The following is a 15,921-nucleotide window of genomic DNA, read 5'->3' as shown; positions in this document are numbered from 1 at the left end:
ACAATCTTCTCTGTGTTTTAGGCTGTATTTTCGGAGCCAGGCCAAAGGTGAGACAGACCGGGAGCGATTGCTACTGGCCTTCCAAGTTAGCAATGAAATAGCCAACGGAAGGTTTCCTGTTAATAAGGAATTAGCTCTGGAAATGGTAGCTCTGATGGCTCAGGTGAGTATGGCTATGGGCAGAATTACTCCCTTTTGTCGTGCAGGGACTTCAGCTGTATACAGAATCTCTTACTAAGCTGCTACCTCTTCCAACACAAGAGATATTTCTTATCCAACATAGTGTGAGATGTACTACACAATCCACATTATATCAGCGTATGTACGTTGTTAGAACATGCTTTGCTGTAGAGAAATTTGCTATAGGAGTGCCTCTTCTTACCTTCTGAAGTAAAATATTGGAAAACAGTGAGGCTGTACTGCTCTGAATAGTGCCTTCCTAGAAATATGGAAATTGTATCACTTACTAGAATTCCACTTAATAGTCAGAATTTTCTCTATTGCATTGCCAGTGGCCTCTTACCCAGAAAGAGCATCTTGTAGGACCCTCCATTAGACCTCCAGGCTTGCATTTAGCATCTTACTGCATTAAATACACAGCATGGGCTGCGGGCATGATAAGCAGCTCTTGCTGAGCTGAAACTGATTGTGGTATTTGTTAAAGCAATGTAAACTGAGATGAAAAAAGGGGGAACGTTGTCCAAACTATTTACAAATAGGTTGCTGTTTTAATTGGCCAATTGTAAATAAACCCTAAAAGTTTGGCAGTTATACAGAAGTGTCTCCCTAAAACAAGTAGCTGGGTGAGGTCTTGTGTCCCTTTCTTGGATCAATAAAGAATTCCTTGGGTAGTCATGTCCTCAACAGTTGCTCTGTTGCATACAATTAACATGGTAATGGTGTAGACAAAATTCCCCCACCTAATGGTGTCTTTTTGCATGACTAAGAAACTTACCAGTGTGGAAATTCATGGACCATTCTATGATGTAGGTTCTGGTTCTACTGCACTAACCCCCCCATAGTTCTGTTGCACTTTAAACAACACTTATATAGAGAGTGACATACAAACACTGTAACATTGTCTTAGGTGGAATATGGGGATTTGGATCGACCAGGATCTTCAGGTTCTGGGGGCACATCACAATCAAAAATGCAGCATCTTCTCCACCAGGTCTTAGATAAATTCTACCCCAAACGCTACAAGCAAAACATTACTCCTGAGCAGCTAAGGTACATTTTTTGTTCTGTACTTGGCACTGAAAACAAATCTTACTTTGAAAATTCTGTCTTTATGTATAAGAAGCTTCAAGGAACCCTGTCAAGATCGATGTAGAAACTTAAACAAAACAAAAATGTCAGGAAAAGGTTCCATTAAAAGAAAAGAGCAGTTAGCTAATATAAAAAGATCACCAACTAATTTTCTCCTAGACAGGAAGCTTAAGCCTTTCACTTCCAAACTGGACATCTTGGTTTCAACAAACTCTAACCCAAGATTAATTCTGTTTCTGAATTTTTGTTTTACCCTTCCCCCCAAGTGTCAATTGAATCCAGATGCCTGACATTTGCAGTGAGCCGTAAGCCAGCACATATGGGCTGCTTCAGGCCACGCAGCAGTTCTGGTAGGATGTATTTTGGCAGGGCTTTCTGATGTTCTGACTTGAAATTCTCACCCACAATGCTGAGATCTCAAGTACAGAATTCATATGCTGTCATGAGCTTTCAAAGAGAAAGAATTGTAATCTTCCAAATCCAGAGCTACTTAGGGATGCAGTGATGGAACTAACACAATTACCTCCTTTTGGAAGCAAATCCTATCTGCATGTAGCAAGATAGCTGCCAAACCATCCCTAGTGAGCCAAATCAAGCATGAGTTAATATATATTGTCACTCCATGTAGAGCATAATACAGACAAGTTAGGAAGGAGAGTATAAATGAATGTGAAGATGAGGTGAGCAGGATTTTGCTGCAACAGCTGCCTGAGTGTTTGTCATTATAGTTCCTTAATATATACACTGACCTGTGAGCAACCCATATGTGACTGGGTTTCCTGGACACTAATGAGTAACTAGTAGTAAAATAATTGTGGAAGTAGAGAAAATGTTAAAATAAATGCAGGTTGTACAGCCCTCATAACTGACAGTGCTAACTGCCCTGTCTGTAGCGCTGTGTGGAACCGCCCTTTTAGAATAAGAGGTGCATATATTAACTATTACATTAACTATTATGATTTTACCTTCCCTTGGAAGACATTAATAACTAATGCTGTCTCATGTCTTGGATTCTGAAAGGCAACTGTCTGACAGGCTGGCAACAAAGTGGATGGTGCTGCAGGGATGCTCTCTACCAGAATGCGTTCGCATTTATTTGACAGTGGCCCGGAAATGGCCTCTCTTTGGAACCAAAGTATTTGCTGCTAAGGTAACAGGAGCACACGTTTTTTCTGTTCCCAAGAGTAAAATAGCAGAGCAGAGGTGTACCTGTGATATCTGGTAACAGGGATTGAAAATGCTTCTACTTCAAGAAGGGGGAAAAAATGAACAATACTCTGTTCTGAACGAACAACTCCGGTACCACACAGGTTTACAGAGAAGGGAAACACGTTGTAAACACTAGGGGTTGCCAGCATTTAGTTGGTAAATACTGAAGGCTCCCTGGCTGCATCAATTGATCATAATACTGGGTACTTGCAAACCTTGCCAAAGCTTTCTCAGGCAGGAATTTCTCTAGTCGTCAAGGCTGCAGTTACAGTTTCAGAAGTACTATTTACATATTGCCGTGGGGGTGGAATGGAAGAATCCCCCACACTGGACAGCTGATGGGTGTTTCAGCCCTGAGACAGAGCTGGCTGCTTTCCTTGCCACAGAAGAGGCAAGAACTGCTAACATCCTGTTGCAGAAACAGAAAAGCTAAAACATGCATTGGGTAAGCTGCCAGCCCACGGGCATTGGCAGGAGAGCAAAGAATAACTGGAGAGAGTGCTTCTCCCAGTAACTTGTACCATTTCTCAAGCCATCCCGGGCTAGAACTCTGTACCTATTACCCTAGTCCAAACTAATGTGGCTGTCTGAGAAATCTTGTTTTGGCACTAACCATCTTCTCCAACCCAGCAGAAACCTCAACTATTGAAAGTTTGAGGTGGGTCTTGCTCATGGTTACGTGTCTCTTGCTTTGAAGTCAAAGCTGGTATAGTTATGGACTAAAGTCTAAGGACAAAAGAGACCTCTTGAGAAAATGTATAAGAAGTTTCCAGAAAGACAATTATTTCCCCCCATGGTGGTTGGCTGGAACTAAATGATCTTTGAGGTCTCTTCCAACCCGAAACATTCTATGATTTCTAAGATTTCCACTGTCAGGAGTAAAAGCAGATGTTATTGGCATTTGATGTTACTGACACAGAAGGATCAGAATATAGAGTAGTTCCACTCAGACTTTAAATAATGTTGCTATTTCTGATGATTAACATATTTTATAACTTCAGTAGTTAAACAGCAAAGCCTATGGCATTAGCCATGTCATAGCAGATACCCAGGAAAAATTAGTGTCATCAACCATAACACCACATAACTCATCTCTAACAGATAATTGATGCACATTTTTCAAAATCCAGAAGAAAGCAAATTGCATTGATGTGACAGCACTGGGTGCACTGAATGTATAGAAACCAAGAGGCTTCACTGACAGCTGCCTGATGGGAGTAGTGTAAGGAGCAGAGCAGAATCACCCCGTTGCTCTGCCCTAGCATTTCCTTCAGGTTTAACTACACTGATAGAATTTAACTAATCTCAAAGCCTCATAAACATTGTATCTCTTGTGCTACTAGTCCCAAAATTCTATGTAAACCTGAAAATCTCATTCCAGATTTCGAGAAGTCCTAAAATCAAACCAGGTCAGACAAGTAAGCATATAGGATTCTCTCTCATCTTCACTTTATCCTTAAAACCCAAGATTTATGTCAGAAGCACCTTTGTGTGATGTAACTAAATCAATAATTTTCTTTCTGTAGCCTGTATTACCTTCCTCATTGGAAGACTGTCCAGTCTGGATAGCTGTGAATGAAGATGGTATCAGCATACTGGATTATAACACTATGGTATGGACACAGTTTAAGAAAAATAATTTACCTCCCACAGAAAGACATAACCTGAGTCCACTTAAAGTCACTAAAAGTTTGTCTTTAACTTCAAATGGATCCAGAAGTTAATTTGTAGAAGTCAGAGCTGAGGGAAGTCAGTGTTATGTTTGAACGCTACATAAACAAAGGAAAATTACAGCTGCGGTGTAAGGTAAGGTCTCACAAAATAGCTAACAGCCCCCTTGGGCAGCAAACACACTCATGTGTTTTGCAAAATCTGTGGTATGTGCTTTGCCACCCCCATCTGGGATAGAACAAAGTTTGGATTCTTGCTCTGGAGCAGCAAGGAACCAAGCAAGCTAGGAGAAGACAAGAAATGAGGCTCTCATTTGAGATTTCTCTGCCAAATACCCACACAGCCTGTTACTGCTGGACATGCAGTGTGCTTGCACTAAGGGGCAAGTATATTAGTTTAAGGTGGCCATTCTTTCTTTCTATGACTCTTTCAAACTCTCTGTTGTCTGCAGCACTTGAAGGTCTCTTATTCATACTCCTCTGTGCTGACCTTTGGAGGCTGTCGAGATGACTTCATGATTGTAGTCAGTCAAATGAAAGAAAGAAGTTCTGGAAAAAACAGCACTGAAAAACTCCTTTTCACAATGGCAGTTCCAAAGGTAATTACAAAATGAACTCTGAGCTTCTCTCCAGCTGGGAGCATCACAGCTGGGCATTTTGTACAAGCCCTGGGGACCAGGACTTACGGTTGCTGCACTAGCTATATACATGTAGGATGTCTCTCATAAGCTGGAACCTTTAATCAAGAGACTTGTTCTGCCTCTACAGACAGATCTTGATTTCAAATCCAAACAACTCCATGTGAGACAGCCATTTGCAGAAGTTATGCAGATTCTAAAAATCAAAGGGCACTCTTACCTCTAATTGACTTACAGTTAATAATTTTCTTTTTCCCTAGATTGTTGAAGCAACACTTCTTATTGCCAGCTATATTAACTACCGTTCGACACCTTCAATTCTGTCTTCTGCACAGCCCTCCCGAAGCAAAACACCTGCTAACAAGCTCTGGGAGACTGAAAGTCGGTGCTTTTTTCCTTCCGTGCCTCGAAGCACTAAGGGGCCCACCCTGCTCTGAAGGCTTATTCCAAATGACTTTGGGGTTTTTTGGGTTTTGTTTTGGTTTTGGGGTTTTTTTGGGGGGGGGGGGGGGGTTGGTTTTTGTGCTGCTCTGCACTGAATCGGAGACTAAGATTTTGCTGGTGACACACCTTACTTTAGTAAGGGCTCTGACTCTTTCCATAATAATAGACAAAGTTTCTTAGTGTGGGTAGAGGCAGTGTCTCTTCTCTTCAAAATGTTGGTTTTTTTGGGGACTGTGCAAGAGTTTCCTTCCCATGCCACACTCCATCCAAAACACCATGCCTTAGGCCATTTGTGGCACAGTGCTCCAGTCACAGTAGCTGTCCTGCTGTCTTTCCTTGCACCTGTTCTTCTTCCATCTCCTGATCTTAGTGCTTTGCCTACAAGCACATGCTTTCTTTTATCCCTCCCATTTTCAGTTGTGCACCTGCATTTAGATCACTGTGTCTACCATCTCAGTCCAGCTCTTATAACTCTTAGTGACCTCTCTTTCTTACCATAGGCCCTTTCCATTATCACTTCCAATAATCTTCTGTTTGCATCAAACCCTAACTGGCTGACCTGAATTAGACTGCGACCCCTGCAAGGCAGATTTGAGTGGTCTTTAGGCTTGAATCTGACTGCAGCAGGCTGAGGATAGTAAAAACAGGTGGCAATGGATACTGTGGCATGTGGCAGGAACCCTGCACAAGGATGCATCCTGTTGAGTACTACCTGTATTAAGAGCTGCATATCACTGCACAGAAAACTACATGTACACTGAAAAGGCTATTACCAGAGTGCAAAGATTAACACAGCATAGTCCAATCAGGTAGATTAGATGTAACTTCAGCTCTGTGCTCTGGTTCTGAGTAGCCATCATATAAAGTTTTTACCAGTGTTTAAATTCAATGTTGCCACTCCCAGAACAACTACTAAGGCAGCCTTTTTGCAGAGGCTAGAATAGTCTTTATGCAGCTGCTTAACACGATCAAGACAACAATTTAATTTTCCCTAGAGCTGTAACGACTCCTCCCTGAGACTGATGCTAGAACTCAAAGACACAAATTTTCCAAGCCCTTGCTCCAGATGTGAAAGAAAGAAGACACTGCTGAGAAGAAAGAGAACATAAAGTGACAAGAATAATTCCAATGCAAGACAAGGGTAATTTCAGACCTGATGTAGGGAGTATGGAGTCAGAGGTCAGTGGTACTCAAGAGTATTTTCAGCGTTAACTAAAGGTGGAAACCTGGTGTCTCTGCGTGTTGAGGACTCAGGAGGACTGTTCCAGTCCCAGCATCAGGTGATGCCTGAGCTCCTACAGGACTGATGCACTGCAGGAGTCGACGCTGTTCTACGTGGTAGATGAACATTCAATCTCTGCTGCAGGGCTGAATGCATCACATGCTCCACCATCAAACAAGCACTTTCAAAGACTCTTTCTGTTAATCACTGTTGTAGGTGTTTCAGGATGTGTTTGAAACTGCACATGTCTTTTCTATGGTTCTGTATCTCAGACAAAGGAAGACAAGGCAAGAGTTCTTGTACTTTTTCTGTCTTTCAGCAACTGGACAAGATCTTCCCCAACCCCCAAACCAGCTCTGTTGTTCTGCCTTGACAGAAGCTGCTCCTTTCCAACTCCTGCTTCCTTCATGCTACTATAGCAAGGTGGATGTAGTCAGCAACTGTGTGCTCAAGTATTGCTCTTCAGACTTTTCTAAAGTATGTTTGGGTTGGGTTTTTTAAATCTCTTTCAAAGGGACTTCATTATGATAGAGAAGGCTAATGGATTTTAAACAAATGAAAGAAAAATAGCAATTATTCTTGAAAAATCTACATCAACTTGAGTTCAACTTGAGTTCAGCTAAAAAAGCAGAGGAAGAATAACTGTACTTTCAAAAGTACCAAGTGTAACTTCATAATTGTGCATTCATGGGCAACTGTCCCAGTCTGAAGCAGTGTGAATCCAACCATTAGAAGGAATTCAGCAATAGCAAACCAAAGCTATTTACAAATGAACCAACCAACCATACCAGTGGCTTTACTCCTAGTACCTGCCACCAACCTTGAAATATCCAACTAATACGCACACAGAGGAGCTGATACTTCAAGAAGTTCTTATTTCGTGCTTATGGTAGGTGCAAAGCCACAACTTAAGAACATGGAGCAGACAAAAATTGTTCTAAGCAATCTTTTCTCGACATCTTTGTAACATTAAAAACAAACAAACCACCCAAAACCATCCCATTGTGTGTAGTAGAAACAATCTGGCAGACCTAAGGCAGAAAAAGATTGTATGAGCAAGACCTGTTTTACACATTCTATAATGTAGCCACGTGATAGGAATTTAAGGACCATCCCTTAAAGTTATGGAAAAGGATGGAAGCTTTCTGAGCCAAAAACAAAACTGAAAAGGTATTCAGTATTTTTCTTAGATACTTTTAAGTGACTGCTAGAGCTGCCTTTCTTTCTCACATGCAGACATCTTTACTGTCATCGGTTTGACTAGAGAGCAGTATTCCTGCGCTCTTGCTTACCTGTGTGTAGCAATTGCCCCTGTGCTGTGTCTGTCTGGCAGCCTGCTGCCTGTATCCCACCCGTGACACGGCAGCTTCAGCACAAGCAGAGCTGTCACTGGTGCTGGGGAAGGGTGCTCAGTGCATCAGTTTCCATTTCACCAGTCAGGGGCTGTACATTCTTTACTGTGCTAACGCTCGTGTCCTTAGAGGCTTGTACCAGGGCAAAAAAGAAGCAGAGATGTTGAATAAGTGAGAACTATCCTGAAGCTTGTTATCTTCTGCCATAACTGCACTTTAAATTTAGAAGTATGGCACATAGAACCTTTTTTCTTCTTTCTTTCTTAAAAATATTCATCAATACTTGAGTATTTCAGGGGCCACCCACTCTGACAGATGCACATATACCTCTTATTTATAGCTTACCTGACTTCAAGCAGACAAAAAATGCTGTGTAGATTATCTATTTTGTATGAGTCTTGTAGAGAAACCAATTTTTATTTTAATTGATGCTTTTGGCAATGACTTGCTGCAGCATAGAATGAGGTGACAAAAGCCTTTTGGTTTCCTAACTGCTGTGTGTATGTAAAAGGCTGTCTGGAACATACTGTGAAATTTCTGTTGGTTCTTAATAAAATGCAGTCATGAATTAAACTGTAGTATTCTCTGAGTGAAAGAAACTATTGCAAACCAAAACAGTCTTGATGTAAACAAAAATGAACAAAGAATGAGTTGGTTGACCAGGCATGTACCTGGTGCAAACCTGCCCTAGTCTGATTCATTGGTTCTTGCTGCTCTTCTGTCAGCTTTAGCAGATGACTACAGTGCTCCTATTGGCACAGGATCATCACACCTTCAAAAGATGGCTAAAACAATCTTCCAGGCCTCCCCCTGTGACACAGCTACTTGGTCATTTCTTCAGTGCACACTTCTCAGGACCTCACAGGACTTTTATAGCATAGACACCATTCCCAGCACAGTCCAGCCCAAGACTGTCCGCTCTGCTGCTGGGACAACATTGACCCCCCACCATGTAAAGTATTTATGAGAAGCAGAAGTATCAAAAATGGAATAACCTAGGCAATGTCACCCAAAAGCCTCTGGCACACCCCAAGCTGCTGCCTTTCAGCCGGACAACCGGAATACTTCCTGTGACATGAGCTTATCTCTGTCTTTCAAACTTCATGGCATCGTGGGGGAAGAAAAAAATAATTAGAAAAGCCCCTTGTCCCTACTGTACTGCATGATGGTGTGTTACTGTGTGTTTTAATCCTAGATAATGGAGACAACCAAACAGTACAACACTGTATGCAGTTAAGCCTGACCCCTTAGGCTCCTGCCAGCGCACTTGTTCTGACATTTCAATTGTCTCAGCTACATCACTGAGGAGTCATGGGAAAAAAAGAGAAAGGAAAATGCCAGCTAAGGAAGGGTACAGTAAATTTTTGCTCATCAACAAAGAATATCCCAACCTTAAGTTACTCACAAAGCAGAGATTGGTAAAATTTTATTCACACAATCATTACCATCATTCCCAACAACAGATTTTCCTCCTCTGCTCCATTCAGCAACAGGTCCCCATCTCCAGTCTTCCTTTTGCTACTTATGTACTCGTAGAAGCCCTTCGTGTTGCATCTGACATCCCTTGACAGATTCAACTCTAGGTGGGCTTTGTCTTTCCTAACTGCATCCCAGACAGCGTCACTATGTTCCTCCCAGGTTACCTGTCCCTGCTTCCACCTTCTGTATGCTTCCTTTGTGAGTCTGACTTCTGCCAGGAGCAACATATTCACCCACACAGGCTCCCTGGCATTTTTGATTTGACTTTTGCCTCACTGGGATGGACTGTTCTGGACCTTGGAGGTGATCCTTGACTAGCACTCAGCTTTCCTGGACCCCTTTTCCCTCCATGGTCCCATTTAAATGGGACTCTTCCAAGCAGATCTCGGAAGAGGCTAAGGCCTGCAGTCCTATGTTTATTTCACTAAACATAATTGAATGCAATAGGCTATTTTAATTTTTCTGTTATTCTCTCTGAAATCCTCCCATGGATTAGGAAGTTATCATCCCAGCCCACCCATCAGCTCTGCTATTCAGAGTGGTACATACTTTTTTCAAACAAATGGGTAAATAGAAACAAAAAAATGCACATTTTTGCAGTCCAGCCAAGGTTACATTGGGAGTTTGTCAGTATTTTCAGATCCACAAAAAAGTAAACGTCTGATGCATGTTCTTGCCTCCTTTTGCTCTGTTTTCACATAATTCTTTTCTGGAGGGACAAGGAGAAACCTTGTCTGCCTGAATCTCCAAAGTTCTGCTCACCATGTCTTTGTGTCTGGGGATTTCACTTGTTTTCTGTTACAAATCTGTGAGTCTGTGTAGGCCTTCAGCCCCAACATCACTCTTCTGCTGCACCCCTTTCTACTTGTCTAATTAAAGAAAAGACATGGGGTGGTTTAGCTTGCTTTTCCATGTGTCTCTCCAAGTCCTGCCACAAATTTGTTGTCTTGATTTTTATTCTTTCTTTTTTGTTTTACTATTTAATATCACTTGATTGTGGAGTTGTCTTCCTCTGCTCCAGGATTTCTTGACAACTCTTGTACACTTCTATCAAGCAGTCCAGACGTGGTTTGGAGCTCTAGAATTAAGTCAAACAACAGAGAATGAGGCTCTCAACTAGCCGGGAAAAAGCTGGAAAGCTTTACCTTTCTCACTAGTGAGATTTGCAGAGAAGGGAATATGGGGACAGCTGACACAAAGCTGACTATCAGAAGCAGGCATATAGAAGGAACAAGACAGCAAGATACCCGCAGTCGATTAGCCTTCTCACATTAAGCCAAGGGAGAACAGATTTCCCTTTTACACGCTGGTTGCAAAATAATTACTGAAGCTCCTGAAGGTGTTTGATGGAAGCTGGTGACATAGGAATGCAAAGCCATTCTGTAATGGCTCCTGTAATCTCCCTCTAGAGATTTACCCAAGGGCAGATTTCCATAGAGTAATCCACCATCCCTGGTGACCTCTACGCTGAAAAATCTACCTTCAGGACAGGGAATTTAGACACCTGGCCCTTGGCCTCTGCTAGTACTGTCAACAAAAGCACAACAGAAGGTTAACTGAAAACATCAATGCATTTCACACAAACAGTCAACAGTGGTCAAAGTATAATGATTTTCCATCACTTCTAACCTGGACCAGGTTAACACCAGCAAGGAGGTGAAAGTTTCCCAGTCCCAGTACTGCAGTCCCTATGGTCCCATGACTTCTGAGCTCCCAAAACAGCATTACTGTGTAAAGTCCATCAAGTGTCTCTCCTTGCAAATGTTGCTTAAGAGAACAATAGGTCAGATCATCACAGAAGTTCTCCTGGGCTCAGTGACACGGTAACTTGTATTCCTGAAGGCTGACATAACTTAGAGGAACCCAGTGAAGGAGACGCAATCAAGTTACTAATTACTGGTCCTTCAAAACTAAGTAACACACTAAGTTGCACGTTAAAGTGAGAATTACTGACAGGTAATGAATTGTGAACTGACACAGCTCTTTCTGCAACCCCTCTGCTGATGGAGTCAGCTCTGGGGATACTAAGATGTTCCATGAAAATAGAACTGTTCAGAGTTGAGCTAGAATAAAAAAAGAAAAACTAGACCAATGGCAGGCAGCCTCTTTGAAGCTGGAAAGGAGCATGTGTAACGAAAGCCATGTTCCTGACTGCAGCGCTCTGGAATTTGATTCCTAGAAAATCCATCTTTTTCCCCCTGTGTGAAATAATTTATAATATTGTTAGTAAACTCCTCTACAAGCCCGGGACTGAGCCAGCAGCAAGTGTCAAGTGAAAGTATCAAGTGAACAGTCTATTCATACCTGCAAGTATTCTAGCTGGAGACTAACTATGCAGGCACAGACTGGATGTGGACTGCAAAATGACAGGTGAATTAAGAAGGTCAGTGAAGGCTCTAAACCTCGGCAGTCTGAAGAGGTACCTCTGCATCACTCACCACCACTCAAGGATCAGGGCTTTGTTGTGTGTGGACATGAACACGCAGAAAGAAAACCCATCCCAAAAATGGGATTATGAGCAGTCAGAACAAGTTAGCAAGAGAAGAGGAAGGGGAGACAGGGTAATGTTGAGCAAACAAGTTATTATACATTAAGCAAATTGCCCACAGCTCGTACTGTGATCTTTGTCAATGTGTGAGGGAGGGGAAGTCATTCTAGTGCCAGGGAGTTTTAATGAGTGCTTTTGGCACGCAGAGCTGACAGAAAAATCAACTGGAACACAGTGCCATAGTTAGGATGGTAACACTGAGCATGAGACTACACAGAAAGCTCTACGTGTCCTCCATTCCCTGTGAGAGCCAAAGACTTCCAGTTCCTGCAAACTCCTGGCTTCACACAGTTCTCTGAATGCAGGGCAAATGAAAAACACATCCCTGTAGGTGGTTCTACAAGACTTCTATACCACCCATTCCACAGTGCTGGAAGACCCACCCTGAAGACCCAGCCAAGGGAAAGGCAACTGTAATCAGCTACCTGTGCTGGAATAAACATACAATTACACAGGTGGGGTGCACACAGAGACCATGGATCTGGATTTCTCCACTGTTCACCCAAACTCACCTGAAAGAGTGGCACAACCTCAGATACACCCTGAGGATCTCCAGGGTCCTGGAGGAGAATGCACAGGTAGTAGATAACTTTTTGCTGCAAGACAAACACACGAAATCATCAGAGTTCAAAAATTATCCAAGTGCCTGGAGTTACCACAGAAAGAGGATCTGTTTCAACTCATTCGGCGGAAGACCAAACACCCAAGGCCACAGTCAAGTCTACAAATTTATTTCTATAGCTTTCCTCCCTAAAAGGAGGATATAGATACATTTTTTCCACCATAAAAAAAAAAATTAATTTACCTGTGGGGGTATTTTTTCCTATTATATTTTTAACCTGGAATGAACACACCCATGCTGAAAGGGTAAATTCTGTTTTTCTACAGGGGCTTTGCAGAAAACCCCAGCAACAGGAAAAGTCATCTCTTGTGTTTATCATCTTATCTCCATCTTGACTGCTTATGGAGTTTGCCATCAGGATTTCTAACAGGACAAGACAAAGAACTAAAAACACTAGCTCAATGTCAGTGACATTAGGATTATTTTTTGGCTTCAGTTCTCCTCCAAAGGTGAGAGAACAGACGAGATTAAAGAGAGAAATCTGAAACAAAGCTCCTGCCGTCACTAAAGCCATGGATGGTGCTGCATTTAATTGCTCTGGTAAATTATGCTCATGAAAGTACAGTGGCAATGAGCACACCCACAGATGGGCAAGAAAGAGAGTGTGTGATTACCATATGGATGGCTTCATTGATCACCACATCCTTCACCTGCCCCATCTCAATGAAGGTTGTGCTCTCCTTCCCTGAAGCATAGGATGAAGTCACCTGAATGCCGAGGGAGCCGATGACCAGTAGGGATTCCTGGTCAATCTTCACGAAGTGCAGGTATATGATCAGGCCAACCAGCGTGATGAAGATAGCAGCAGAAAGCACCATGCTATTCTGTAACACAAGCCAAGCAAAGATAGAGCTCTGAACATGGCTTTAGAGAAAGCTGTATTGCACAGTGATAATGATATTAAAGCTACAGTTACAGGTTACTTAGGTGGGGATGTTTAATTCACCTGGCTGGCTGATACATGTGCAGTGAGATTTAAACTAGTCTTCACAGTGTGGTCTGAAAGGATTGGGAGCTGAAACTGAAAACTGTTCCCTTGAAAATTTAGTGCAGAAATCTCAGCAAAACCAGCCAGTTACATCAATGACAGCATATTATGCATGTGTCTACAGAGATGATGTCACTGACAAGAGAAGCGTTGTGAAATGTTTACTAAAACTGAGGGTGGAGTCTCACAGGGGAAGAAAAATCTTTTTGGAAAAAATTACTGGCCCAGTGGTTTTCTTCTTACAAACTTCAAGTCTAAACTTGTTCAAACCTCCTCACTCTTACTGCCTTAAATACCCATCTAGAGAACATCTGCTTTCTCCTGTGCTTTGTCTGAGGACAAACACCTTCTGCATGCCATAATCTTGGGATTGCTGTTACATAAAATAATATATAACTGATGAAACTATAGGCAACAGTAAGTCTTCTGAAGACCTGGCAATAAATCCTAAAGGCCCACAAGCCATGACCTATTTCTGGGATGTGTTTTAGAGAGCTCCAGGCTGCGCACCCAGGAATCACAGTTGTAACTGACACTTCCTAAAGGACCAGAACCGTGAGGTAAAGCAGTCATGGCCACATTCAAACAGAAATGATACAGGACTTCTCCAAAAGTTTGTCATAATGGGGAAAAAACAGTAATGAATTGCAGGGACTGAAATCCACAGAGAGAGAGACTTTCAGATCTGGTTTCCCAACAGAAAGCTGCAGGAGCAGGTGTGAAAACAAGCAGGCCAGTGGGTGGTAACCCCTGGCTGGGGTGTAAGTTTTTGTAACAAATAAAACTCTAACACATCCTCCCCTTCAGCTGGAGGAATGTGAACCATCATTTTGTACTGGAAACCTGCCAACTGACACTGTCTCTGTCTTCATTCCCTGGGAATGATTATTGGACAAACTGAAGCGCAACCGTCGTAGCACCGGTCACCGTGACCAGCTGCTTCGGTCAAGCCACTGACTCCTACCTGGGGATAACTGGTCTGCATCTACAAGCTGGTCCTTCCCTGCACATATGGGTCACGGATCAGACACCTAAATGAACACGTTTGGATTAATCAGCAGCTTTTGAAATCTGTGCTGCCAAGACTTTACTGCCTGAGCTGTGAAACACGAGCAAACAGATGCCATTCATGGCGCAGTGCTCTCTGAGTCACCTGAGAAAACTCCTGTGGGGATTAGCGATCTCTCACCTTCTTCTATATATCCTTTATTCCCAGTCCCAGCCACTCATCTCTCCCAGTAAACAGCTGTTGTCCGGACTAACGAGGATGCGCAAGGCATCGCTCATCACCCATTCGCACACCCCCCCCACCCGGCAAGAGGCTACACACCAGCGGAGGCATCCCAGCCACCAAGGGGGCGCACGGCCGCAGCCCGCGGGCCCGCACCGCTGGCGGGCACAGCCCTCTCACCGCGCTCCCGGCGCACGGAGGAGCCCCACGGCTCACAGAGACCCCGCCTTTGCTCCGGCGCTGGCCGCCCTCCTTGTCCGCGTCCCGGGAGCAGCTCGGCAGAGGCCGAGGGGCTCCCTGCGCCCGGCGGGTGCTGGCAGCACGCACTGCCACCGAGCCCCGCGGGCGCCCGCCGCAGCCCCTGACTGACACTTCCCCTCCCCCGGTATTTCCGCGGGCTCGGGGGCGCGGGAAGGGGCGACGCCGGCGCGTCGCGGCCGGCGGTGGGTGGGGGCGGTCGGTACCTCGCTGAGCACGAAGAGCCCGTAGGCCGCCAGCCAGACGGCGGAGGTGACGGCGCTGAGCGAGCGGAGCTGCAGGCGGGGGCAGCGCACCGCCAGCTCCCGGCAGGAGGCGCTGTGCTGGCGCCGCCGCAGCGCGATGGGCGCCCCCGACGCCGAGCGGTACCGCTGCTCCTCCATGCCGCCCCACCGCAACCACCGGCAAGCGGCCTACAGCAGCCTGCTCGGCTCCGTCCGACGGCCCGAGCGCACACTTCCGCCGCGGGAAGAGGTGGGCGGTGCGGCGCGGCCCGGCGGGCGGGTGTCACGCCTGCCCGGTACAGTGTGTGTGCAGCCGCCTGGTGGGGCCGCGGGGTGCCGGCCCCGCCGCGCCCCGGCCCGGCCCAGGGCAGGCCGCCGGCCCGCCGGGCGCCTGGAGGGGGTGCCGGTGGGCTGGCTCGGCGTCTTTCCTGACCGACACCAGCAGCTCCTACGGACTGCTGGTGCCGGTGATTCAGGGCCCGCTTCCTTCCTTCCTCCCTTCCTGCGCCGCTCCGGCGGCGTGCTGCGCCTCAGGCTTCAGGGCCGGGTCGCGTCTCACGCGCTGCGAAGAGGGGTGGGCGTTTTTACCCCGCTTGCCTCTGTCAGTTCCTACTACACAAAGCCTGCCTGGGCCCTCTATACCGCCCTTTGCTGCAGGCGTTTCCCCCAAAGCTTTATGTGACGTTCTCTGGTTCCTGGCTGTCTCAGTATATAATAAACTGGAGACTTGGCTTTTGTGCACAGAGGTTTAATGAGCCTTTGTGTTG

General features: G+C 44.8%; 2 protein-coding genes across 2 annotated transcripts in view; one reads left to right on the top strand and one right to left on the bottom strand.

Moving 5' to 3' along the window:
* PLEKHH1 (pleckstrin homology, MyTH4 and FERM domain containing H1) overlaps nucleotides 1-5,223 on the top strand; it is a gene marked incomplete at its 3' end in the record, with an annotated part of 52,365 nt that extends 47,142 nt beyond the window's left edge. The window contains exons 24-29 of the mRNA XM_084263379.1: nucleotides 22-163; nucleotides 1,088-1,230; nucleotides 2,290-2,419; nucleotides 4,005-4,091; nucleotides 4,601-4,747; nucleotides 5,047-5,223. Coding sequence (XP_084119505.1) covers nucleotides 22-163; nucleotides 1,088-1,230; nucleotides 2,290-2,419; nucleotides 4,005-4,091; nucleotides 4,601-4,747; nucleotides 5,047-5,223 — 826 coding nt within the window. The remainder of the gene's footprint in view (nucleotides 1-21; nucleotides 164-1,087; nucleotides 1,231-2,289; nucleotides 2,420-4,004; nucleotides 4,092-4,600; nucleotides 4,748-5,046) is intronic.
* A 4,784-nt stretch (nucleotides 5,224-10,007) lies between these two features.
* Nucleotides 10,008-15,313, bottom strand: PIGH (phosphatidylinositol glycan anchor biosynthesis class H; the record flags this gene model as incomplete). Its single annotated transcript, XM_084263663.1, has 4 exons — nucleotides 10,008-10,361; nucleotides 12,344-12,427; nucleotides 13,068-13,277; nucleotides 15,137-15,313. The coding sequence occupies 4 exons, from the start codon at nucleotides 15,311-15,313 to the stop codon at nucleotides 10,260-10,262; spliced, it is 573 nt and encodes a 190-aa protein (XP_084119789.1). The 3' UTR covers nucleotides 10,008-10,259.
* Between the last annotated feature and the right edge of the window lie 608 nt (nucleotides 15,314-15,921).

The sequence above is a fragment of the Gallinula chloropus genome (assembly GCF_964237585.1).
Source record: "Gallinula chloropus genome assembly, chromosome: 4".
NCBI classification, from domain to species: Eukaryota; Metazoa; Chordata; class Aves; order Gruiformes; family Rallidae; genus Gallinula; species Gallinula chloropus.
This window is presented reverse-complemented; position numbering and strand designations above follow the sequence as displayed.